Source organism: Mustelus asterias, chromosome 18, assembly GCF_964213995.1.
Source record: "Mustelus asterias chromosome 18, sMusAst1.hap1.1, whole genome shotgun sequence".
Classification (NCBI taxonomy): Eukaryota; Metazoa; Chordata; class Chondrichthyes; order Carcharhiniformes; family Triakidae; genus Mustelus; species Mustelus asterias.
Window position 1 is genome coordinate 11,175,570 of NC_135818.1, and position 26,914 is coordinate 11,202,483.

At 48.0% G+C, this 26,914-nt stretch overlaps 1 protein-coding gene across 4 annotated transcripts in view; it reads left to right on the plus strand.

Moving 5' to 3' along the window:
* The window catches only part of smoc1 (SPARC related modular calcium binding 1), a 248,746-nt gene that overhangs the window by 63,134 nt on the left and 158,698 nt on the right, over nucleotides 1-26,914 (plus strand). For 3 of the 4 annotated variants that reach the window (XR_013499985.1, XM_078233394.1, XM_078233395.1), the window contains exons 6-7: nucleotides 10,450-10,539; nucleotides 23,396-23,476. Coding sequence is in view for 3 of the 4 variants with exons in the window: in XM_078233394.1 (XP_078089520.1) it covers nucleotides 10,450-10,539; nucleotides 23,396-23,476 (171 nt within the window). In the remaining variant the exon portion in view is untranslated. The remainder of the gene's footprint in view (nucleotides 1-10,449; nucleotides 10,540-23,395; nucleotides 23,477-26,914) is intronic. The other variant, XM_078233396.1, reaches the window with a different exon arrangement.

Consider the following 26,914-nt stretch of genomic DNA (forward strand, 5'->3'; position numbering starts at 1 on the left):
CCCACAGTCCAAAGATGTGCAGGTTAGGTGGATTGGACATGCTAAATTGTCCCTTAGCTTCCAAAGCTGTGTAGGTTAGAGGATTAGCCATGCTAAATTGTCCCGTAGTGTCCCAGGATGTGTAGATTAGGAGGATTAGCCATGCTAAATTGTCCCTTAGTGTCCCAAGATGTGTAAATTCGGGGGATTAGCGGGGTAAATGTGTGGAGTTATAGGGATGAGGCCTGGGTAAGATGCTCTGTTGGAGAGTCGGTGCAGACTTGATAGGCCAAATGGGCCCTCCTTCTGCACGTAGGGATTCTGTGATTTGCTTTCCTAATTGTTTATTTATTATTAGTATCACAAGTAGGCTTACTTCTTAACAAAGTTACTGTGAAAATCCCCTAGTTGCCACACTGCGGTGCCTGTTTGCTTGTTGTACCTGTTTATTATTAACTTATTCACCTTCCTAAGGAGACACAGGTACTCTGATATTCCGTCAATACCTGTCCTTCACACACAGGTTGTAGCCGCTCAGTGCAGTATTTTTCTAAAGAACTTGACATTTGGCAATCCTGATGTTTCCAGATGTGAATATAGATGATGATCTATTACTCAGCTGTTGTACCCAGCGCACAGCGCAACTCAAACAAAATCGCCAAAATGTAAATTCTTCACAGGCCAGCAAGTATTTGACCTGACAAAACACACAAGGTAAGCTGATGTTTAAGTGGTGGGGATCAAGCTGTTGCTTATTGGGTGGCACGGTGCCACAGTGGTTAGCACCACTGCTTCACAGCGCCAGGGACCCGGGTTCGATTCCCAGCTTAGGTCACCGTCTGTGTGGAGTTTTCCACGTTCTCCCCATGTCTGCGTGGGTTTCCTCCGGGTGCTCCGGTTTCCTCCCACAGTCCAAAAGACGTGCTGGTTACATGCATTGGCCGTGCTAAACTCTCCCTCAGTGTACCCGAACAGGCGCCGGAGTGTGGCGACTAGGGGAATTTCACAGTAACTTCATTGCAGTGTTAATGTAAGCCTACTTGTGACACTAAATAAATAAACTTTGAAATATTGAGACAGGACAGTTTGTGAGTCATCTTGACTGGTGCCCAGTGAGGTGCTGGTCACCAATAGGTCACTTTTACATCTTTCCATTGACTTCCATGGAAGCAAACATGGGAATCACTCAAATTTACACTCACACAAAGTTAAAACCTCCCCCTTTTCTCCGCGTCTAACCCATGTTGTCCGACGTAGCAGAATTAGTGAAATGACAGTGGAAATGTTTCGCTGGTCGCTTCTCAAACACTGCTCCCCCCGAATGTGTCTGCTGTCCGTTTTGATTGGGGTCAACCCGCAGTCACTGCTGTGTCAGCACTCATCCATCTGCCTGCTGGGAAATGCCAAGTAGAGCTGATAGCCCCTGACATGACTGATCGCCCAAGCAGCACACTGTTAACTGGGCTCCTCTATCATTTCGCCGTGATTGTTGCCTATTGCCATCCTCACCTTACAGGGGGGCTGATGAGGAACAGGATTCATTAACCTTTCAGCTAAGTTGCTGCTCTTTGGACGTTGAGGCAGTCAGTGGGCTGAAACCCGGAAGATGGTGTACTGACGGCTCTGATATTGAATTATAGAATCTTACAGTGCAGAAAGAGGCCATTCAGCCCATCGAGCCTGCACCAACCACAATCCCACCCAGACTCTATCCCCTCAACCCCATGCATTTACCCTAAGCTGGACCCCTGACACTAAGGGACAATTTAACACGGCCAATCCACCTAACCCGCACATCAAGTAGGCTTACATTGACACTGCAATGAAGTTACTGAGAAAATCCCCTCGTTGCCACACTCGGGCGCTTGTTCGGGTACACTGAGGGAGAATTTAGCATGGCCAATGTACCTAACCAGCACGTCTTTGGGAGGAAACCCACGCAGACACGGGGAGAACATGCAGACTCCACACAGACGGTGACCCAAGCCGGGAATTGAAACTGGGTCCATGGCGCTGTGAGGCAGCAGTGCTAACGCTGTGCCACCGTGCCACCCAGCTTTATTGACCCAGCCATGTGTAAAGAGTCAACCTTACGGATGGTCCGGCACAGCAGTGGTTGGGCTTTTCCCTACTCGCTGAGTTTCAAATGTACTTCACCACTCGTTCTCTAGTTAAGGCCACAATATCCCCCTTCTCGTTACAGGAAGATGAAGTTACATTGGTTTTGTAAAAGCCTCAGGCCCTGCTGCTTGACAGAAGCAATTCCATTCCCTTTATGAATAGCGCGCAGAACCTTTTGAAAAACATCCTTTGTATTCATCCATGGGACACAGGCGTTTGTTACCCATCCCACATTGCCCTTGAACTGAGTGGCTGGCTAGGTCACTTCAGAGGGCAATTCAGGATCAACCTCACTGCTGTGGGTCGGGAGTCACGTGTAGGCCAGACCGGGTGAGGAAAGCAGCCCAATCCATCACGCAAACCAGCCTCCCATCCATTGACTCTGTCTACACTTCCCACTGCCTCGGCAAAGCAGCCAGCATAATTAAGGACCCCACGCACCCCGGACATTCTCTCTTCCACCTTCTTCCCTCGGGAAAAAGATACAAAAGTCTCAGGTCACGAACCAATCGACTCAAGAACAGCTTCTTCCCTGCTGCTGTCAGAGTTTCGAATGGACCTAGCTCATATTAATCTGATCTTTCTCCTCATCCTATCTGCAACATTATATCCTGCATCCTCTCGTTTCTTTCTCCCCTCTGTACTCTATGAACGGTATGCTTTGTCTGTATGGCGCGCAAGAAACAATACTTTTCACTGTATCCCAATACAAGTGACAATAATAAATCAAATTAACGTTTCCTTCCCTGAAGGATCTTAGTGAAGCAGATGGTTTTTCTTTTACAACAATCTATGATTGCTTCACAGGCACCATCACTGAGACTGGCTTTCATTTCTACACTTTATTCACTGAATTTTGGGGCGGCATTGTGGCACAGTGGTTAGCACTGCTGCCTCACAGCACCAGGAACCCCGGTTCGATTCCCGGCTTGGGTCACTGTCTGTGTGGAGTCTGCACGTTCTCCCCGTGTCTGCGTGGGTTTCCTCCGGGTGCTCCGGTTTCCTCCCACATTCCAAAGATGTGCGGGTTAGGTTGATTGGCCATGCTAAATTGACCCTTAGTGTAGGCAGATTAGCGGGATAAATGCATGGGGTTATGGGGAAAGAGCCTGTGAGGGGAATGTTGGAGAGTCAGTGCAGACTCGATGGGCCAAATGGCCCCCTTCTGCACTGTTAGGATTCCATGGTTCTATAATAATAGGAACTTGTCGGGATGCTTATCAGAACCTTGGCTATGCTAAATTGACCCTCGTGTCAGGCTAAGTGTGTGGGGTACGGGAATAGGGCCTGGATGGGATTGTGGTTGGGGCAGACTCAATGGGCTGAATAGTCTCCGTCTGCACTGTAGGGATTCGATGATTTTAATTTAAGTTCCATCAGCTGCCATGATGGGATTCGAACCCATGTCCCCAGAGAATTAGCCTCAGGCTGTGACATTACGCCAGCATCACCCATCCTCTTGGCACTCTTCATTTTTCTCCCCTACCAGATATGGAGAGGAGAGACAACTCCATTGCGACTCTTGCAAAGCCTACATTGGACAGGCTGAGAATCCTACAAAGCAGAAGGCCCACTGAGAGTGAGGGGTGAAGGGAAAGTCAGTCATAACTGGTTCCACTGGCCAAACACAGAGCTCTGTATGCTCATCTTCCATCCTGACCAGCCTTTGCCCACCCCTCAGTCTTCCCACTGCATTGGGAGCCTCCTGGCCGCGGAATGTTTCACCTCTGGGGGCAATGGGATGCCAACTGGAACCTGCACCATCTCAAGACAAGATTACTGAGCACCACACTCGCAAAAGTCTGCGAACGGCATGAGTAAAAGCCACTGCAATCACTTAGCAAAGCGTGCGCAAACATTTCCTCCCACGCAGCTTTGCTGTTTATTTGATTTGATTTGATTTGATTTGATTTATTATTGTCACATGATACAGTGAAAGATATTGTTTCTTGCTTGCTATACAGACAAACCATTCCATTCATAGAGTACATAGGGGAGAAGGAAAGGAGAGGGTGCAGAATGTAGTGTTACAGTCATAGCTAGGGTATAGAGAAAGATCAACTTAATATGTAATAGGACCATTCAAAAGTCTGACAGCAGCAGGGAAGAAGCTGTTCTTGAGTCGGCTGGTACGTGACATCAGACTTTCGTATCTTTTTCCCGATGGAAGAAGGTGGAAGAGAGAATGTCCGGGGTGCGTGGGGTCCTTAATTATGCTGGCTGCTTTGCCGAGGCAGCGAGAAGTGTAGATGGAGTCAATGGATGGGAGGCTGGTTTGCGTGATGCACTGGGCTACGTTCACGACCCTTTGTAGTTTCTTGCGGCCTTGGTCAGAACAGGAGCCATATCAAGCTGTGATACAACCAGAAAGAATGCTTTCTTTCTATGATGCATCTGTAAAAGTTGGTGAGAGTTGTAGCTGACATGCCAAATTTCCTTAGCTCCTGAGAAAGTAGAGGTATTGGTGGACTTTCTTAACTCCATAGCTGGGTTGTGATGTCTTTGGAGTTTGCACGTTCTCCCCGTGTCTGCATGGGTTTCCTCCAGGTGCTCCGGTTTCGCCCGCACTCCAAAGATGTGCACGTTAGGTTGATTGGCCATGCTAAATTGCCCCTTCGTGTCAAGGGGATTAGTGGGGAAAATGCATAGGGTTACGGGAATAGGGCCTGGTTGGGATTGTGGTCGGTGCAGACTCGATGGGCTGAATGGCCTCCTCTGCACTGTAGGGATTCTATGATTGACTTGGGCTCTCCAGGAATTGAAGACGAATCTCCAGGACACTGCTGTGTACAATCCTGGAGAAAAATCATCGGGCATGAAGAAAAGGTTGCTTTGTTTGTCATTTTCTTTGAACATTTCACCAGATTGAAGAATATTGGAAGTGGGGGAAAGAAGGCTGTTTGGTTGACAATTGAGCAATGGTGGTAATGAGTCTTTCTGTTTTCTAATTGGTGTAAGAAGGTAGTGCATCACAAGGGTGGATGTGTTGGCCGACTAGTAGCTGGCGCTTGGGGGAAGTCATGTGATGAACCCTCCAGGAATTTGTTTAATCATAGTTGGAAACCTTAATTGCGCTTCAAGATCTCTGATAATTACCTTGAAGTACGAGCAAGGATGGTGCTGACGTATGTGGAGCGGCTGCTCTGCATTTCTTTGACAACCTGAGAATATCGTAGGGAGAAAGGACCAGTGAAACGCGAAACAGAAGTCACAGCTAGCTGGACCTTGCACAATTGGGGGCGTATGATGTGTTTGGGGCGGCATGGTGGCGCAGTGGTTAGCACTGCTGCCTCACAGCGCCAGGGACCCGGGTTCAATTCCCAGCTTGGATCACTGTCTGTGTGGAGGTTGCACATTCTCCCCGTGTCTGGATGGGTTTCCTCCTCCGAGTGCTCCGGTTTCCTCCCACAGTCCAAAAGATGTGCGGGTTCGGATGATTGGCCGTGCTAACTTGCCCCTTAGTGTCGGGGGATTAGCAGGGTAAGTATGTGGGGTTATGGGAATAGGGCCCTAGGTGGGATTGTGGTCGGTGCAGACTCGATGAGCCGAATGGCCTCCTTCTGCACTGTAGGGATTCTATGATTCTGTGATTCACTGCTGCCTCACAGCTCCAGGGACCCAGGTTCGATCCCTGGCTTGGGTCACTGTCGGTGTGGAGTTTGCATGTTCTCCCCATGTCTACATGGGTTTTCTCCGGGTGCTCCGGTTTCCTCCCACAGTCCAAGGATGTACAGCTTAGGTGGACTGGCCATGCTAAATTGCCCCTTAGTGTCTCAAGATTTGCAGGTTAGGGGGATTGGCCATGGTATGTTGCCCCTTAGGGTCCAAAGATCTGTAGGTTAAATAGATTAGCCATGGGATATGTGTACAGGGATAGGGCAGGGAGACTTGATGCAGACTTGATGGGTCAAGTGGCCTCTTCTGCACTGTAGAGATTTGATGATTCTGTGATGATTAACCTATTAAGTGCTACGCTTCTCTTAGCAGCTGGTCAGCATGCCTCTTTCGAGCCGGAAACACAGAGCCCGGGCACAGAAAAGTATGATTCTACAATTTAAAATAGAGTTAGCTTGAAGTGAAAATGTAATGGCTTTGTTTCAGACAGCCTCAGTGTAAACCAATAATGAACCCCAACCACCGAACCCCTTTATATCACCTACTGTTATCTTCCTATTTGGATGTAAACAGGTAAAAACATTTATTGCGTGTGGAAAAGAGTTTTGAAGTGCCGGAGGATTTTTACATGTTTTGATTTGCTTGTGATGTCTGATTCTTGCGGGGAGCTTTCTGACTTTCTGGTTTTCTCCGTAAACCGGCATCTTTTTTCGCTCACAGAGGTGTAGCTGTTAACACAAATCGTCATTGGACCCGGCGTGGATGAGGCGTTGTTAATGGCCGCCAGCATATTTTAATGTGTTTTTCCTTGCAGTCTTGAAGTCCTCTTGCTAATGCCGCTAACACAACTTGTTTGCAGTTCCTGGCCTCCGCACTCCAGAGGTGGGTCACCACTGTCCAGGCAACCAAGGACTCTTAATTCAGTCAGAGGGCACGGCGGCGCAGTGGTTAGCACTGCTGCCTCACAGCGCCAGGGACCCGGGTTCGATTCCGGCCTTGGGTGGCCGCCTGTGTGGAGTCTGCACATTCTCCCGTGTCTGCATGGGCTTCCACTGGGTGCTCCAGTTTCCTCCCACAGCCCAAAGATTGTGGGTTAGTTTGCACTGGCCAGGCTAAATTGGACGGCACGGTGACAGAGTGGTTAGCACTGCTGCCTCACAGTGCCAGGGAGCCAGTTCAATTCTGGCTTCGCTGACTGTGTGGAGTTTGCACATTCTCCCCATGTCTGCGTGGGTTTCCTTCGGGTGCTCCGGTTTCCTCCCACAGTCCAAAGATGTGTGGATTAGGTTGATTGGCCATGATAAATTGACTTTAGTGTCAGGGGGATTAGCAGGTGTGGGGTTACAGGAATAGGGCCTGGGATTGTGGTCAGTATAGACTCGATGGGCCAAATAGCCTCCTTCTACACTGTAGTAATTCTATGAAAAAATTGCCCCTTAGTGTCTCAAGATGTTTAGGTTAGGGGAATTGGCCAGGCTAAATTGCTCTTTAGCGTCCCTAGATCTGTAGGTTAAATAGATTAGCTGTGGGACATGTGTACAGGGATAGGACAAGGGGGTGTGAGCCTGGATAAAAGCTAATCAGAGAGTCTGCATGTTCTCCCCGTGTCTGTGTGGGTTTCCTCCAGGTTCTCCAGTTTCCTCTCACAAAGATGTGCGAGTTAGGTGGATTGGCCATGCTAAATTGGCCCTTAGTGTCAGGGAGATTGGAGGGTAAATGTGTGGTGTTACGGGGATAGGGCCTGGGTGGGATTGTTGTCGGTGCAGACTCAATGGGCCGAATGGCCTCATTCTGCACTGTTCTATGACACCACTCATCTCAAAATAAAATAGTTTTAATCTCTGTACATTAAAAACTTCAGATCACATATGAGTTGAAATTGGAAACATTGTTTTGTTGCTGTTGGGAGTCTCAGACAGAACGCATCCAAATTTCCCGTTGTCCAGAGATTCCTTTGTTAAAAAAGCACAATGCAGTGAGCGATCCTGGTCACATAAACACAACTTTGTGATGTCCTTCTCCAAAACCAATTGCTTGGCCAACTACCTTTCAGAGGAAATCAAAGTTCTCCGACTTTCCCAAGCTCTTCCTGGTCATGTTACCCATGAACAGCAAACGCTGCCTGACCTTTGCATGACGAGGGGGGCTTAAAAATGAAGGGGGAAGCGGGAGACGTTTTGGGGGGAGAGTGGGTGGTTAAGAGTCAACCACATAGTTGTGGGTCTGGAGTCACATGTCGGCCAGACCAAGTAAAGATGGCAGCCCAGTCCAACACGCAATACACCTCCCATCCATAGACTCCGTCTACACTTCCCGCTGCCTCGGAAAAGCACCAGCATAATCAAGGACCCCCCGGACATTCTGTCTTCCACCTTCTTCTGTCGGGGAAAAAGATACAAAAGTCTGAGAACACGTACCAACCGACTCAAGAGCAGCTTCTTCCCTGCTGCCATCAGCCTTCAGATTTCCTTCGTTTTAAATGGCATTAGTGAACCAGATGGGTTTTTACAACAATCGACCATGGTTTTACAGTCATCATTGGACTTTCAATTCCAGATTTTTATTTTTAATTCAAGTTTTCACCATCTGCCGTGGTGGGATTTGAACTCGGGTCCCCAGAGAATTACCACTACATTGCAACCTCCCCATCTCTTTCATGAACTATGGTCATCGCTGGCAAGGCCAGCATTCATTGCCCATCCCTAATTTATTTATTCTTTTTTAGAATGCTTTAACCTGTTCAACATTTTTGCCCCTCAGATTTCCCACTTCCCATGACCCTCCAACCCCAGTTACTAATTGAGGTGGATGTGTCGGGACAGTGACCTTGCACTTCACAATCACATGGCTGTTCCTCCCACTGGCAGTGAGTACCATCTGGAAACTGGGACAACTGACACTGAAGTTCCTCTTACATAGGTCAACCAAAGACGCACTTCCCAATAGCGCTTTTAACAATTCTTTTCATGGGGTGTGGGCATCGCTGGCTAGGCCTAGCATTTATTGTCCATCCTTAATTGGCCCTTGAGAAGGTGATGGTAAGCTTCCTTCTTAAACCGCTCCAGTCTATGTGGTGTAGGTACACCCACAGTGCCGTTAGGAGCGGACTTTCAGGATTTTGACCCAGCGACAGTGAAGGATTGGCTGATATATTTCCAAGTCAGGATGGTGAGTGACTTAGAGGGGAACCTGTAGATGGTGTTGTCCCTCATGCACCTGCTGTCCTGGGTGGTAGAGGTCATAGGTTTGGAAGGCGTCTACGATGGAGCTCAGGCAAGTGCGAATATTCCATCACACTCCTGACCTGTACTGTGTAGATGATAAGACAGGGTTTTGGTGTTACTGATCATGGGAATAGAATCACCAGCTTTGATTAGACACATTCCTGGGGGATTAATCAAACAACTTCCCACTTCCAACTGCCTTGATCCGATAAACAGCCTTATCTTCTCACTGTCTCCAGTGTTTTTATCACTAATAAACTGAAATATTGGACAGAAATGAGAATTTAATGGCCCTCTGATTTTCCCCCTCGACTGTACCTGAGAGGCGACGATTCAATCCCTGGTGACTTCCAAGTTAATCCTGGACAGTTATCAACCCTGTGTGAGAACCTAGTGAATGGCATGGTGACACAGTAGTTAGCACTGCTGCCTCACAGTGCCAGGGACCCGGGTTCAATTCCGGCCTTGGGTCACTGTGCATGTGTGTGTGGAATCTGCACGTTCTCCCCGTGTCTATGTGGATTTCCTCCGGGTGTTCGATTTCCTCCCGCAGGTGTGCGGGTTAGGTGGATTGGCCATGCTAAATTGACCCTAGTGTCAGGGGAATTAGCAGGGTAAATATGTGGGGTTACAGGAATAGAGCCAGTGTGGGATTATGGTTGGTGCAGGCTCAAAAGAACAAAGAACAAAGGCTTGATGGGCCGAATGGCCTCCTTCAGCACTGTCAGGATTTTATGAACCTGAGGATGACCTTTCCCCACCCATCGCCTCAGGATACCACGGCTCCTTGGGTTGTCCCAACTGTGCGATTAACATGGGGACAGCAGAGCTCAGGAATCGCCCCATGCACAGATAGAAAACCCTCACCACTGTTGGAGCTCAGCATCAGGATGAAGCATTGTAACGCCACGGATCCCTTACCCACTGAGCCAGTAAGTGAAACATTGTGGGTAACTTGTAATGGAAGGGCATCGTCGGGGGTCGAATGTACACTGGCGACGAGGATAAAATTATCGCACCAGGCCCCAAAACATTTCGACGAGGGGCACAATATGACTGGATCAGGGAGTATGGGCCATTGGTAAAACACAACGGAAAATGCACTTTCTTCCCCCAAATTCCTTCAGGATGAAGCAAATATTTTTTTCTGGTCACAAAAGCAGAGACAAAGGTAGTTCCTTCAAATTCTAACGCTCCTTAAAAATGGCAGTCACAGTGTTTAGTTTGTTTTGACTAGCATGCGAGGTGCTGTCCTCATCTGTTTTGTTTGAAATACCTCTACCCTGGATGATGCATGCCCTGTGAATGTCTCTGTGTATCGACAGCGGTGAGCTACTGGGAGTGAGTGGATCCTTTTGTCCTGCATGTCTTTCCTGAGGTGACTCTCTGTCCTGGCTTCTTTGTACCTTCCTGCTCTTTTCCATTTCTTCAACCAAGTGGCCGGGCCATGTGCAAAACCCATCATTCAATAGTACTGGAGAGTAGATAGTATTTACCTAAATAATGGTAGTTTCTTTTCAATTCTTCCTCACGCTGAACTCAGAAGACGTATCGAAGCCAACGCCAACCGCTGAGACGCAGCCAGTCTTCGATGGAGACGGTGAGTCCAGTTCAGATCATCTTTTTTCTAACTTGGTTGCCTTGTTTTTTTCTGAAGTGGACTTGGTGAGGTTGTGTGGAGGTTGGGGAGGGGCGGGGTGGGGGGGTGGGGGGCGAGGGGTAGTTCCTCGATTACCTCTATTTTTTCACTAACTATTCGATCTGCAGGTGGGGGGACGTTTCTTCAGAAGGAAACTCTTCAAATGCAGTCAATAAAAATATCACAAAACTTATTCCAACTTTATAAATCACAGAAAGGGTTTAATAAAGAAACTTAATTACTCCAAACTTGGGGCCTCACCCTGGGCCAATCCAAGTTCTTATTTATAGTGAGTCAGCCGGTCAGCTGACCATCACATCATTCTGCCATTGGTTCCATGGTTTACTGGGTCAGCTGACCCTTACAGCTTGTTCCCATTGGTCACGTTACATCCAATACAAAGTTGTCACCGGTTACTTTCGAACAGGGGACAATCTGGTGATAAATGAACTCGATTTAACTACTGGTGTGACATTTGAGAAGCCAGAGATCTTGATCTTGTGTTAATAATAAGATTTTGATTTGATTTGATTTACTGTTGTCACATGTATTGGGATACACTGAAAAGTATTGTTTCTTGCATGCTAAAGTAAAGCTTATTTATTAGTCACAAGTAAGGCTTACATTAACACTGCAATGAAGTTACAGTGAAATTCCCCTCGTCACCACACTCCGGCGTCTGTTCGGGTACACTGAGGGAGAATTTAACATGGACAATGCACCCTAACCAGCTCGTGTTTCAGACTGTGGGAGGAAACCCACGCAGACATGGGGAGACCATGCAGATTCTGCACAGACAGTGACCCAAGCTGGGAATCGAACCCGGATCCCTGGCACTGTGAGGTACCAGTGCTAACCACTCTGCCACCATGTGGTGCTTCCTCTAAAATAATAATGCGAGAAGGCGGTGCGGTGGCACAGTGGTTAACACTGCTGCCTCACAGCGCCAGGGGCTCGGGTTCAATTCCCGGCTTGGGTCACTGTCTGTGTGGAATCTGCACGTTCTGTCCATGTCTGCGTGGGTTTCCTCCGGGGGCTCCGATTTCTTCCCACAGTCCAAAAGACGTGCTGGTTAGGTGCATTGGCCATGCTAAATTCTCCCTCAGGAGAATCCCGCCAGAGTGTGGCAACTAGGGGATTTTCACAGTAACTTCATTGCAGTGTTAATGTAAGCCTACTTGTGACTAATAAATAAATTTTAAAATTTAAAACAATTCCGGCTTTGGGTGACTGTTTGTGTGGAGTTTGCACGTTCTCCCTGTGTCTGCGTTGTTTTTGTCCGGGTGCTCCGGCTTCTTCCAACAAAAGGATGGGTGGGTTAGGTGGATTGGCCATGCTAAGTTGTCCCTTAGTGTCCAAAGATGTATAGATTAGTGGGGTAAATATGTTGGGTTACAGGAATAGGGCCTGGGTAATATGCTCTCTCGAAGAGTCGGTGCAGACTCAATGGGCTGAATGGCCTCCCTCTGCACTGTAGGGATTCCATGTCCTCTTTTCCCAATGGTGTTCTTCTGTTTTGTGTTAAATGGGCTAACACTAGGTCAAAGCAGGGCACAGTGGAGTTTTGTATAGTGGAGTCAGACACTTTAGGAACATTTAAGCGGTTATTGGATAGGCACACGGAGCACACCAGGATGATAGGGAGTGGGATAGCTTGATCTTGGTTTCAGATAAAGCTCGGCACAACATCGTGGGCCGAAGGGCCTGTTCTGTGCTGTACTGTTCTATGTTCTATGTTCTATGTATCAATGCACATTGTGTTCATTTTTGTACTTCACTCACTGGGAGCAAGATGGACAGGAAAAAAATTAAATCATTTGGATAATGAATTTGCAAAACGTTCTTGACCATTTCCCCATCCCCCCTTGCGGGGCACTAGCTGGGAATAGTGCGATCCCATTATTTTTCTGCCCAATGTCATTTTTTAGTGCTTCAGTAAAACCCATATCTCACAATGACGAGAGGTAATCTTCCCCATTCTACTGTAACCGGTGGAGATGTGGCTCACAGATCGAGTTCAGGAGTGACGTCGGCCAACCCACAGCCCCTGTTGACTTGTTCATGGAATCCCTACAGTGCAGAAGGAGGCCATTCGGCCCATCAAGACTGCACCGACTCCGACAGCGTATCTTAGCCAGGCCCACCCCCGTCCCATTCACTTAACCGCGTGCATTTACCCCGCCAATCCCCCTAACCTACACCTCTCAAGGGCAATTGAGCACGGCCAATTCATCTAATCTGCGCATCTTTGGACTCTGGGAGGAAACTGAAGCACCCTGAGGAAACCCACTCAGACACGGGGAGAACATGTAGACTCCACACAGTCAGTCAAGGCTGGATTCAAACTTGGGTCCCTGACGCTGTGAGGCTGCAGTGCTAGCCACTGTGCCACCCTTCAGTCATAGAATCCTACAGTGCAGAAGGAGGCCATTCGGCCCATTGAGTCTGCACCGACCACAATCCCACCCAGGTCCTATCCTCATAACCCCATGTATTTACCCGAGCTAGTCCCCCTGACACTAAGGGGCAATTTAGCATGATCAATCCACCTAACCCGCTCGTCTTTGGACTGTGGGAGGAAACCGGAGCACCCGGTGAAAACCCACGCAGACAATGTGCAGAATCTGCAAACTCCACACAGACAGTCATTCAAGGCCAGATTCGAACTTGGTTCCCTGGCGCTGTGAGGCAGCAGTGCTAACCATTGTGTCCCTGTGCCTCCAATGGCATTGTGAGGGAGCCATTGTAAATTGTTCCTCGACGTTCCTAATCCTTCACCCCATCCCTACCTTCCCACTTCCGTATCCACATCTATTGCTGGATCAGTGGTGAAATAAGAGACCGCGAGCTCGGCATCTCGATTTCATTCAGCCGTGGACTAAACACGTGTTGGGCATTCACTTTGTGAAGCAGTGTGCGGCCTCAGTATTTCTCTATTATGTACACTGGCTTACGGTTAGCACAGGGGAGGTCTGTGCAAATCAATAGTCTGTCAGTGGAAACAATAATAAACCCTCTGTGGGTTCTTAAATATAGGTCAAGAAAGCATAATAACAACTTTACTGAAGGCAAAACCGTGCTGGGAAATGTATGTATGAGTGGGGTTCTGTTAGTGCAGGATATAACTTCCAATTGCAGGGGAAGCCTCCCAGCTGCTGCCTCTGTAGAAAGAAAGAATTATGGTTAAGACTTTACCTCGGAATCTGTGGCATCCACAAAGTCCGGGGTTCGGTCGGTGGGAGATTTGGTGAAATTCATCGAAGGCATCAAAGAACAAAGAAAAGTACAGCACAGGAACAGGCCCTTCGGCCCTCCAAGCCCGTGCTGATCATGATGCCCTAACTAAACTAAAAAAAAACCTTCTGCTCTTACTCGGTCTGTATCCCTCTACTCCCTCCCTATTCATGGACCCATCCAGATGCCTCTTAAATGTTGCTAATGTGCCTGCTTCCACCACCTCCTCTGGCAGCGCGTTCCAGGCACCCACCACTCTCTGCATGAAAAACTTCCCCCGCACATCTCCCTCCCACCTTGAACCTCTGCCCCCTTGTAATTGACACCTCCACCCTTATCATGGAATCCTACAGTGCAGAAGGAGACCATTCAACCCATCGAATCTGCACCGACCACAATCCCACCCAGGCCCTATCCCCATGACCCCATGCATTTACCCTAGCTAGTCCCCCTGACGCTAAGGGACAATTTAGCACGGCCAATCCACCTAACCCGCACATCTTTGGACTGTGGGAGGAAACCGGAGCACCCGGAGGAAACCACGTAGACACGGGGAGAATGTGCAAACTCCACACAGCCAGTGACCCAAGCTGGGAATTGAATCCAGGCCCCTGGCGCTGCAAGGCAGCACTGATAACCACTGTGCCACCGTGCCACCCCACCCTTGGAAAAAGCCTCTGACTATCCACCCTGTCTATGCCTCTCATAATTTTGTAGACCTCTATCAGGTCTCCCCTCAGCCTCCGTCTTTCTAGTGAAAACAATCCTAGTTTATTCAACCTCTCCTCATAGCCAACACCCTCGAGACCAGGCAACGTCCTGGTGAGCATTCTTTGCATTCTCTGCAAAGCTTCCACGTCCTTCTGGCAGTGTGGTGAGCAGAACTGCACGCAATGCTCCAAATGCGGCCGAACCAAGGTTTTATATAGCTGCAACATGATTTCCTAACTCTTGGACTCAATTCCCTGACCGATGAAGGCAAGCATGCCAAATGCCTTCTTAATCACCCGTGTTGCCACTTTTAGGGACCCAAGGATAAGAGCTGGCTTTGACTCACTGGCAGCATTTCACCAGCTTCACCTCACGTCTCCAGACAGAGTCTTGCCCTAACTCTTGAGATCTCGCTGGGGTTTTGCGCTGGTTTCTCCTGTGGTGGGACGGGCGGTTGCAGGGGATTAGTTTGGCCATGGCTTCTGTGAGCACGGATTGTGGGGCGTCCGGCTCTTGTGGTCAACAGAATGAACCTCGGCGGAGTTCATTATTCCCCAATGGGCGCTGTGTTGTCTGGGACACACTCACTTCAGTGAGCTAAAGTTGTCCTTGTTACCCCTTCAAAGAAGTAAAAAGCAGACTTGGGCCCCACACACGGGAGCACAGCCCTACAGGCAGGCGGCAAGCAGGTGGCCATTTTGTAACCTATGATAATTGGGATTGATAGTCTATTCGACTGCAAGAGGCATCACGGTGAAGTTTTTTTCAGGGGTTCAATCAGCAACACTGGGACCTTTGGACAGAATGGGTGGTAGAATTGTGGATCCAGTGACCCCAATTGGGTGATAGGTTTGCCAGAGTATTTGTGTGCAGAACAGGAAAGCAGTAAGGGACACCCCTCACGCCCCCCCCCCTCCCCCCCACCCCGCCTCTCCCCCCCCCCATCACCCAGAGTTGCCACTTTTTCCATAGACGGGTTGTATGTGCTGGACATAAAAGTGTGTTTCAGAGTCGGGTATGTCCACATGGAACCAATTTCCTACAGCCAGCCATTCCACCTGGAAGGGACCCAGGGTTCAATTCCGGCCTTGGGTCACTGCCTGTGTGGAGTTTGCATGTTCTCCCCGTGTCTGCTTGGGTTTCCTCCGGGTGCTCCGGTTTCCCCCCACAGTCCAAAGGTGTGCAGGTTAGGTGAACTGACCATGGTAAAGTGCGCAGGATTACGGGGATAGGGCAAGGGATGGGCCTGGGAAAAATGATCTTTCAGAGAGTCGGTGCAGATTCGATGGGCCGAATGGCCTCCTTCTACACTGAGGGCTGTTGCAGTGTCATTTGCGTGAAGGAAATGGTAAGAAGTTAGATTTGGTAGCCTGGACTGGATGCGGATGTTGAGGAGAAATCTAGAACATGTTCTATTTGGATGAAGGGAAGGAACTTGTCACCATTAGCCTCACTGGATCAATGAGAATGGCCTGAAGAGGCTTGGCAATGGGTGCATGTGGGCTTTGCAGGATCTTTCAATGGATGCGTGTCCTTAGTAATGGTTGATGCTCGCACCAAATGGCCAGGGGTCACGGTGATGTTGTCTACCTCATCTGAGAAGCATTGCTCTCGATTTCTCCTCAATATCCGCATCCAGTTCAAACTTCTTACTATTTCCTTCATGCGTACAATTCTGCACTGGCCCTCATAGAATCCCTACAATACAGAAGGAGGCCAATCGGCCCATCGAGTCTGCACTGACTCTCTGAAAGAGCATGTTATCTACCTCACCTGAGAAGGCGTTGCGAGGCTGGAAGAAGTGTTTAGTCCTTTTGGGTTCCCTGAACATTTGGTAAACGAAAACAGACCTCAGTCTGTCTGGCAGAAATTTGAGAATTTCCTACAAGAAAATGGTATTCAACACATTCCTTCCGCAAGTTTTTCACCCTGCTCCTAATTGTCTAGCAGAACGCTTCGTCCAAACCCTGAATCACACTTCGAAAGCAACCGAGGAACAACATTCGCTTATCATACACCTTCGCAAATTCCGACTGGTGTACCGGAATACCACACATTCCACCACCAAGACCTCTCCTGCCTTCCTCTTGATAAAAAGGCAGCTGTGTTCCGCATTTGACCTTTCAAGACCTCCAAAAACGAAGGAGATTGTACGCCAGCAACAACCAGCACTGTTGGAACGGCGGGAAGGCTAAACACAGAGTTTTCCCCCAAAGACAGGCAGTCTTGGATCGGAATTACTCCCCGGTGGAGAAATGGGTTCCTGCCAGCGTCCTTGCGCAGACTGGAGCTGTCTCTCACTTTGTTCAGACCAGAGATGACATTATCCGGAGGAGACGTGGTTATTGGCTGGAAAAACAGATCTGCCAAATCTGGAGTCTGTTAAAAATTCAGGATCAGACTTACAAAGTCCTGACTTGAACCTTCCTACAACCCCGACACTACCAGACACCATTGAGGAAAGCAATACCTCACCCTCGGTTCAGACGCAGAGACAACCTCGAGTTCCCACGTCAATGCTGGTTAAATCATCGATGACATCAGTGGAAAGATGTCAGAGGTTCGCCATGAACCATTCCGAGAGTGACAATCACCCGACTACCTGAGTTATTAATGGTGACGGATTGACTGACTACTGTTCATGCTGAACTTGTTTTCAATTTGTTCAGTTTGAGGAGAGAGGAAATGTTATAGAACAAAGAACAAAGAAAATTACAGCACAGGAACAGGCCCTTCGGCCCTCCAAGCCTGCACCGACCATGCTGCCCGACTTAACTAAAACCCCCCTACCCTTCCAGGCTCCATATCCCTCTATTCCCATCCTATTCATGTATTTGTCCAGACGCCCTTTAAAACTCACTATCATATCTGCTTCCACTACCTCCCCCGGCAGCGAGTTCCAGGCACCCACCACCCTCAGTGTAAAAAACTTGCCTTTTACATCTCCTTTAAACCTTGCCCCTCGCACCTTAAACCTGTGCCCCCTAGTAATTGACTCTTCCACCCTGGGAAAAAGCTTCTGACTATCCACTCTGTCCATGCCCCTCATAATCTTGTAGACTTCTATCAGGTTGACCCTCAGCCTCCATCGTTCCAGTGGGAACCAACCAAGTTTCTCCAACCTCTCTTTCTAGCTAATGCCTTCCATATAGGCAACATCCTGGTAAATCTTTTCTGGTAGTGTGGCAACCAGAATTGAACACTATATTCCAAGTGCGGCCTAACAAAGGTTCTATAAAGCTGCAACATGACTTGCCAATTTTTAAACTCAATGCCCGGCCAATGAAGGCAAGCATGCCGTATGCCTCCTTGACTACCTTCTCCACCTGCATTGCCACTTTCAATGACCTGTGTACCTGTACACCTAGATCCCTTTGCCTATCAATACTCTTAAGGATTCTGCCATTTACTGTGTATTTCCTATCTTTATTAGATCTTCCAAAATGCATTACCTCACATTTATCTGGATTAAACTCCATCTGCCATCTCTCCGCCCAAGCCTCCAACCTATCTATATCTGCTGTATCCTCTGTTGGTCCTCATCGCTCTCCGCAAATACACCAACCTTTGTGTTGTCCACAAACTTACTAATCAAACATTTTCCTCCAAATCATTTATATGTATTACAAACAGCAAAGGTTCCAGCACTGATCCCTGAGGAATGCCACTTGTCAGCCCTCCATTCAGAAACGCACCCTTCCACTGCTACCCTCTGTCTTCTTTGACCGAGCCAGTTTTGTATCCACGTAGCCAGCTCACCTCTAATCTCATGCGACTTCACCTTCTGCACCAGTCTGCCATGAGGGATCTTGTCAAAGGCCTTACTGAAGTCCATGTAAACAACATCCACTGACCTACCCTCATCAATCATCTTCGTCACTTCCATGAAAAACTCGATCAAGTTAGTGAGAGATGATCGCCCCTTCACAAAACCATGTTGCCTCTCACTAATATGTCCATTTATTTCCAAGTGGAAATAATTCCTGTCTCGAAGAATCCTCTCCAATAATTTCCCTCCCACTGATGTGAGGCTCACCGGCCTGTATTTACCTGGATTATTCTTGCTACCCTTCTTAAACAAAGGAACAACATTGGCTATTCTCCAATCCTCTGGGACCTCCCCTGCAGCCAGTGAGGATACAAAGATTTCTCTCAAGGTCCCAGCAATTTCCTCCCTTGCCTCTCTCAGTATTTTGGGATATATCCATCAGGACCTGGAGACTTATCTACCTTAATGTTTCTCAAGAACCCCAATACCTCCTCCTTTTTGATCTCAACATGACTCAAACTATCTACACACCCTTTCCCAGACTCATCATCCCACCAAGTCCTTCTCTTTGGTGAATACTGACGCAAAGTACTCATTTAATACCTCATCCATTTCCTCTGGCTCCACACATAGATTCCCTCCCCGTGAGTGGGCCAACCCTCTCCCTGGCTACCCTCTTGCTCTTTATATATGTATAAAAAGCCTTGGGATTTTCCTTAATCCTGCTGGCCAATGATTTTTGTGACCCCTTTTAGCCCTCCTTACTCCTTGCTTAAGTTTCTTTCTACTTTCCTTGTATTCCACACTTGCTTCGTGTGTTCCAGCCTCCTAGCCTTGACAAATGCTTCCTTTTTCTCTTTCACTTGTCTCACAATATCTCTCGTTATCCAAGGTTCTCAAAACTTGCCATACTTATCCTTCACCCTTACAGGAATGTGCTGGTCCTGAATCCCTATCAACTTACACTTGAATACACTTATGTATTTGTAGCAATTGCTATTGCCTCGCTGGAGTTCTGCTGTATTAATGTATTCACCAGAAGTGACGGAGTAGAGCTAGTGCGGGAAACAAAGAGAGAAGAAGCAGCCATGAAAGGGATCACATTAATAAATGTGTGTGTGTGTATGTGAGTATGTGTGTGTGGGTGCACGCGCATGTGTGTGTTGTGTGTGTGTGTGTGTGTGCGCAGTGTGTGCGCAGTGTGTGAGTGTGTGCATGTGTGTGTGATGCCTACATGGGATAGCATGGTGGCACAGTGGTTAGCACTGCTGCCTCACAGCGCCAAGGGCCCGGGTTCAATTCCGGCCTTGGGTCACTGTGTGGAGTTTGCGCATTCTCTCCGTGTCGGCGTGGGTTTCCTCCTGGTGCTCCGGTTTCCTCCCAAGTCCAAAGGTCTGCGGGTTAGGTTGATGGCTATGCGAAATTGCCCCTAGTGTCAGGGGACTATCTAGGGTAAATAGGTGTGGTTACGGGGATAGGGACTGGGTGGGATTGTTGTTGGTGCAGACTTGATGGGCTGAATGGCCTCCTTCTGCACTGTAGGGATTCTATGATTCTCAAACTTGCACACCTGGAAACATTTACGTGTTAATTTATACACATTTTTATTAACATGCTTCTTTTCATTTTGTTTCTTCTCTAACACTTTCATAACTTTATCAATAGTGTCCGAGTTAAAATCAAATGGTTCTACAGTCCAAATCTCATGACTGGGCAGAGCTAGTCTGAGGGGCATGCTTCGGTTAAGAGTTTAGGCCTAAGTTTCTTTGAGGAATCTAAGCCTCCTATTAACCGCCCAAAAAATATCACTTTTTGGCTAAGATCAAGTGTCAGATCAAGCCCAAGATCAGGGGCAAAGCCTCACGTTGGCAGCTTGGATCTTGTACTATACTCCACCATACTCTTGTACTATACTATACTCCTTATACACCTATGACTGTGTGGCCAAATTCACCTCCAACTCGATTTTCAAGTTTGCTGATGATACCACCATAGTGGGTCGGATCTCAAACAATGACGAGACAGAATACAGGAATGAGATAGAGAATCTGGTGAACTGGTGCGGCAACAATAATCTCTCCCTCAATGTCAACAAAACAAAGGAGATAGTCATCGACTTCAGGAAGCGTAGTGGAGAACATGCCCCTGTCTACGTCAATGGGGATGACGTAGAAATGGTTGAGAGCTTCAAACTTTTAGGCGTCCAGATCACCATCAACCTGTCCTGGTCCCCCCATGCTGACGCTATTGTTAAGAAAGCCCACCAATGCCTCTACTTTCTCAGAAGACTAAGGAAATGTCAGCTACAACTCTCACCAACTTTTACAGATGCACCATAGAAAGCATTCTTTCTGGTTGTGTCACAGCTTGGTATGGCTCCTGCTCTGCCTAAGATCGCACGAAACTTACAAAGGATCATGAATGAAGCCTAGTCCATTACCCAAACCAGCCTCCCATCCATTGACTCCGTCTACACTTCCAGCTGCCTCAGAAAAGCAGCCAGCATCATAAGGACCCCACGCACCCCAGACACACTCACTTCCACCTTCTTCCGTCGGGAAAAGGATACAAAAGTCTGAGGTCACGTACCAAACGACTCAAGAACAGCTTCTTCCCTCCTGCCATCAGACTGTTGAATGGACCTACGTCGCATTAAGTTGATCTTTCTCTACACCCTATGACTGTAACACTACATTCTGCACTCTCTCCTTTCCTTTTCTATGTATGAAATGCTTTGTCTGTATAGTGCGCAAGTGTTCAAAGATGTGTAGGTCAGGTGGATTGGCCATACTAAATTGCCCCTTAATGTCCAAAGATGTGTAGGTTAGGGGGATTGGCCATACTAAATTGCTCCTTCCTGTCCAAAGATGTGTAGGTTAGGGGGATTGGCCATGCTAAATTGCCTCTTCGTGTCCAAAGATGTGCAGGTTAGGGGGATTGGCCATGCTAAATGTGCGGGGTTAAGGGGAAAGGACGGAAGGGTGGGCTTGGATGGGATCCTTTTTTAGAGAGTCGGCGCAGACTCGATGGGCCAAATGGTCTCCTTCTGCACTGTAAGTTCTATGGTTACTGACTGCTGAGATACTCCCTCAGTCTGTGTAATATTTATCTACTTCAGTTCTTTGCCTGGAAGACAGGTCTGACCCACAGCACCATGACTCCCAGCTAGGCTAGCGTGAGGAGGCAAGGCCCAAATCCGCCTCAGCTGGACCGGGGATCGAACCCCATGCTGTTGGCTCCAGTATGATCCGTGCTGGCAATCCCGCCAAACTCAGGATCCTCGGTTGCTGTAGCAACGTGGGTTTCCTCCGGGTGCTCCGGTTTCCTCCCACAGTCCGAAAGACGTGCTGGTTAGGGCGCATTGGCGATGTTAAATTCTCCCTCAGTGTTACCCGAACAGGAGTGTGACGACTAGGGGATTTTCACAGTAACTTCATTGCAGTGGTAATGTAAGCCCACTTGTGTCAATAATAAATAAACTAAACCATAAACAGTCGGTTCTACAATGCATGTTGTATTCTGGAGCTATGAACAGTGGTGGTGGAGTCTCCAATTTTCTCTGTCAATTATAGCACTGGAATTTCCGAGTCACAATGCAGTAGGAATTAATTTGCTGTTTAATTTCAGACTCATGCTGTCAATTCCCCATCTTTTATGAATCAAATTCCTCATCCTTGCCTTGAGCGGCAGGGGGAAAGCTGAACAAACAAGGAGCCGTTCAGGGTCTCCATTTGTTCATGGATACGGTGACTATCTTTGGGTGGAATGAACTGAAGTATTTTCTTTATGTGCCGAGGGTTCATTTTGTAATAGGTTATTAGACAAACCAAGTGTACGTTCTACAGGAATTCCAGTTAAACATTATTAACATAGTCATTTAGTAGATTGAGGGATTAAACGTAGATGCTGGAAGGCTCGAGCAAGCATAGAATTTCACTGAGCTCACAGATCCTCGAACAATTTTGGGGCAATAATTCAGGAGCTGATTCCAAACCAGTCCTTCCCAAATCATTCTCGCACCAAATGTGCCGGCTATCCCATACTTCACCTAACAATGCAGCACATCGGATGGAGATATTCATACAATCCATACAGTGCAACAGGAGGTGGCACGGTGGCACAGTGGTTAGCACGGCTGCCTCACAGTGCCAGGAACCCAGGTTCGATTCCCGGCTTGGGTCACTGTCTGTGTGGTGTTTGCACATTCTCCTGCGTGTATGTGTGGGTTTCCTTTGGGCGCTCCCGTTTCCTCCCACAGAACAAAGATGTCCGAGTTAGGTGCATTGGTGAAATTTCCCCTTAGTGTCCCGGGATGCGTAGGTTAGAGGGATTAGTGGGGTAAATCTGTGGGGTTACGGGGATAGGACCTGAATGGGATTGTTGTGGGTGCAGACTCGATGGGCAGAGTGGTCTACTCCTGCTCCTACATCTTATGGTCTTCGGGCCAACCTCTTTAGGATTAACACTGCTGCCTCACAGCACCAGGGCCCTGAGTTCGATTCCCAGCTCTGGCTGTCTGTGCGGAATCTGCGCGTTCTCCCCGTGTCTGCATGGGTCTCCTCCGGGTGCTCCAGTTTCCTCCCACAGTCCAAAGATGTGCAGGCTAGGGGGATCGGCCATGCTAAATTGCCCGGAGCACCCGGAGGAAACCCACGCAGACACGGGGAGAACGTGCAAACTCCGCACAGTCAGTGACCCGAGGCTGGAATCGAACCCGGGTCCCTGACGCTGCGAGGCAGCGGTGCTAACCACCGTGCCATTGAGCTGCCCAATTCTACATGCTCCACAATGTGTAGCACTGAGCATGCAGTGGACCTTGTGTTTGACTGCCTGGTATATCCTAATTTATTGGTGCAGGGGCTTCAACACCTTGGCAGCCAATGGAACATCATGTTGGTAAGTTTATGGCGAATGAATCTGCGGGTAAAAGCCTGGAAATTTTAACTTCTATCGATCGAATGGAAAGTCCACCAGGCATGGTAATGGTGAAAAGTAGAATCCAACCAGTTTGGAACATCTTGAGGGTGAAGGTCTGAGGTGAATTTCAGGAGTAACTTTGCAGTTTGATAAATGAAGGATGTTCCTTTGTCTTTTCTGTTTCAGAGATCACAGCCCCGACCCTCTGGATAAAGCAACTGGTCAGCAAGGACTCCAAACAGAACGGCTCCAGCATGAGGGTTCTCGGTAAGTGTCCGTCTCCTCAAAAGCAAAAATCTGTTGGCCGTCACTGCCTGTACGGTGAAACCAAGGGAAGGACTCGCTTGCGAGAGGATCAGAGGGCGGCACGGTGGCACAATGGTTAGCACTGCTGCCTCACAGCGCCAGGGACCCGGGTTCGATTCCGGCCTCGGGTCTCCGTCTGTGCGGAGTCTGTACATTCTCCCCATGTCTGCGTGAGTTTACTCCGGGTGCTCCGGTTTCCTCCCACACTCCAAATTTGTGCTGGTTGGGTTGGATTGGCCATGCTAAATTGCCCCTTAGTGTTAGGGGGATTAGCAGGGTAAACATGTAGGGTAATGGGGAGAGGGCCTGGGTGGGATTGTGGTCGGTGCAGGCTCGATGGGCCGAATGGCCTCCTTCTGCGCTGTGGGGATTCTATGATTCCTGCCAAAGTAACGAAGGTCCATACAACACCTTGGGACATTGTAAGTTTTCTTTTCCATCATCTTTCATCCTGATCCAACCTTCAGTGCCGTATGTCTTTTTCTCATCTCTCCTATTGGCTGTTGGATGGTCCTGGAAGACGGCGGCGGGGGGTGGGGGGGGGTGCGGGTGTGGGGGGGGGAGCGGTTTGAATTTAAATAAAGGCAAAATCCTGCCGATGCTGGAATTTGAAACAAAAAACAAAAAATGTTGGAAAAACTCAGCAGTTCTGACAGCATCTGTGGAGAAATAAGAGAGCCAACGATTCGAGTCTGGATGACCCTTTCTCAGAACTGCCAAAATTGAGTTTTGGGAGCTCGGGACGGCTCAGTGGTTAGCATTGCTGCCTCACAGCGCCAGGGACCCGGGTTCAATTCCACCCTTGGGTCACTGTCTGTGTGGAGTTTGCACATTCTCCCCGTGTCTGCGTGGGTTTCCTCCGGGTGCTCCGGTTTCCTCCCACAGTCCAAAGATGCGCAGGTTAGGTGGATTGGCCATTGCCAAATTGATCCTTAGTGTCAGAGGTTCTAGCAAGGATAAATGCATGAGGTTATGGGGATAGGGCCTGGGTGGGATTGTGGTCGGTGCAGACTCGATGGGCCGAATGGCCTCCTTCTGCACTGTTGGATTCTATGATTCTATGAAGGGCCTTCCTGACTCGAAACATTGGCTCTATTTTCTCTCCACAGATTGCTGTCAGACCTGCTGAGATTTTCCAGCATTTTCTATTTTTTGTAGCCAGGTAAACGCGTAGGGTTACAGGGATAGGGCTTGGGTGGGATTGTGGTTGGTGCAGACTCGATGGGCTGAATGGCCTCCTTCGGCACTGTAGGGATTCTGTGATTCTATGATTCTAAATTGTCCTTAACCCAATTAAAGAAAAGTGGAATTCTGTGGTGACTGGAGATCTTAAATAAAACTGGGAGATGCTGGAAAATGCTCAGCAGGTCAGGCAGCATCTGTGGGGAGAGAAACAGGAGATACATGTTTCAGCTTGATGACCTTTGCATAGAATCAGGGTTTCCCCGCGACTGCCGCTTAACCTGTGGAATGTTTCTAGAATTTTCTCTCCTTTGCACAAGTTTGAACCATGAAATTATTGGGATGGGCAGAAGTCAAACTGAGAGCAAACTTGCCGACACGCTGAGGAGAGTGAAGCTCCCTCCGTTTTCCGGGTAACACCACCCGCAGCCATACTGCTGACAGGATCAGCTGTCCAGCGTACTGTCTGAATGAGGTTGCCAATTGGTTCTCACAGTTTAGGCTGCTGTCAGTTGCAATCAGGTAAAGACGCTACTGACACTTTTTCAATTCATAAACTGAAAATAGCAGCAAGGTGAATTCTTATTTATTGCCAGGATCACTGTCAAGTGAAATTAGCTTGCATTTTTATCCAGAGATAGTGGACGACAATTCTTTTTGAGTGCATGTGGAACTCTTTAAATGCACACCGATTTGATTTGATTTGATTTGATTTGATTTGATTTTGATTTGATTTGACTTGACTTGATTTTGATTTGATTTGATTTGATTTGATTTTGATTTTGATTTGATTGGACTTGATTTTGATTTGATTTGATTTGATCTGATCTGATTTTGATTTGATTTTTGATTTTAATTTGATTTGATTTGATTTTGATTTTGGTTTTGATTTACTTTGATTTAATTTGGTTTTGATTTTGATTTGATTTGATTTTGATTTATTATTGTCACATGCATTGGGATACAGGAAAAAGCCTTTTGGCCAATTGGTTTCTGAAAGATGTGCTGGTTGGGTGCATTGACCTGAACAGGCGCCAGAGTGCGGCGACTAGGGGAATTTCACAGTAACTTCATTGCAATGTTAATGAAAGCCTACCTGTGACTAATAAATAAACTTTAACTTTAACTTTAACTTTCACCAGCATGGCGTCTGGCAATAAACACGGGCTAAACTGGCATTTAAATCCAAGACCTCACCTTGGCCCCAATGGAGGACAGCACGGTGGCACAGTGATTAGTACTGCTGCCTCACCGCGCCAGGGCCCAGGTTCGATTCCCGGCTTGGGTCACTGTCTGTGCAGAGTCTGCATGTCCTCCCCATGTCTGCGTGGGTTTCCACCAGGTGCTCCGGTTTCTTCCCACAGCCTGAAAGACGTGCTGGTTAGGTGGATTGGCCATGCTAAATTCTCCCTCAGTGTACCCGAACAGGTGCCGGAGTGTGGCGACTAGGGGATTTTCGCAGCAACTTCATTGCAGTGTTAATGTAAGCCTACTTGCGACACTAATAAATAAACTTTAGCGCGAGAGGGAGTGATCAAAAATGACTATGTTTATATTGTGGGCGCAGATTCTGTGGTGGGTAAGTTGTTGGAAGATATTCTGAGAGACAGGATCTACAGGCATTTAGAGACACAAGGACTGATTAGGGACAGTCAGCATGGCTTTGTGGGTGGAAAATCATGTCTCACAAATTTAATTGAGATTTTTGAAGGGGTAACCAAGAAGGTAGATGAGGGCAGTGCATTTGATGTTGTCTACATGGACTTTAGCAAGGCCTTTGACAGGGTACCGCATGGTAGGTTGTTGCATAAGGTTAAATCTCACGGGATCCAGGGTGAGGTATCTAAATGGATACAAAATTGGCTTCAGAGGGTGATTGTAGATGGTTGTTTTTCAAACTGGAGGCCTGTGACCAGCGGTGTGCCTCAGGGATCAGTGCTGGGTCCACTGTTATTTGTCATTTATATTAATGATGAGAATATAGGGGGCATGGTTAGTAAGTTTGCAGATGACACCAAGATTGGTGGCATAGTGGACAGTAAAGAAAGTTATCTTCGATTGCAACGGGATCTTGATCAATTGGGCCAGTGGGCTGATGAATGGCAGATGGAGTTTAATTCAGATAAATGTGAGGTGATACATTTTGGTAGATTGAACCAGGGCAGGACTTACTCAGTTAATGGTAGGGCGTTGGGGAGAGTTACAGAACAAAGAGAT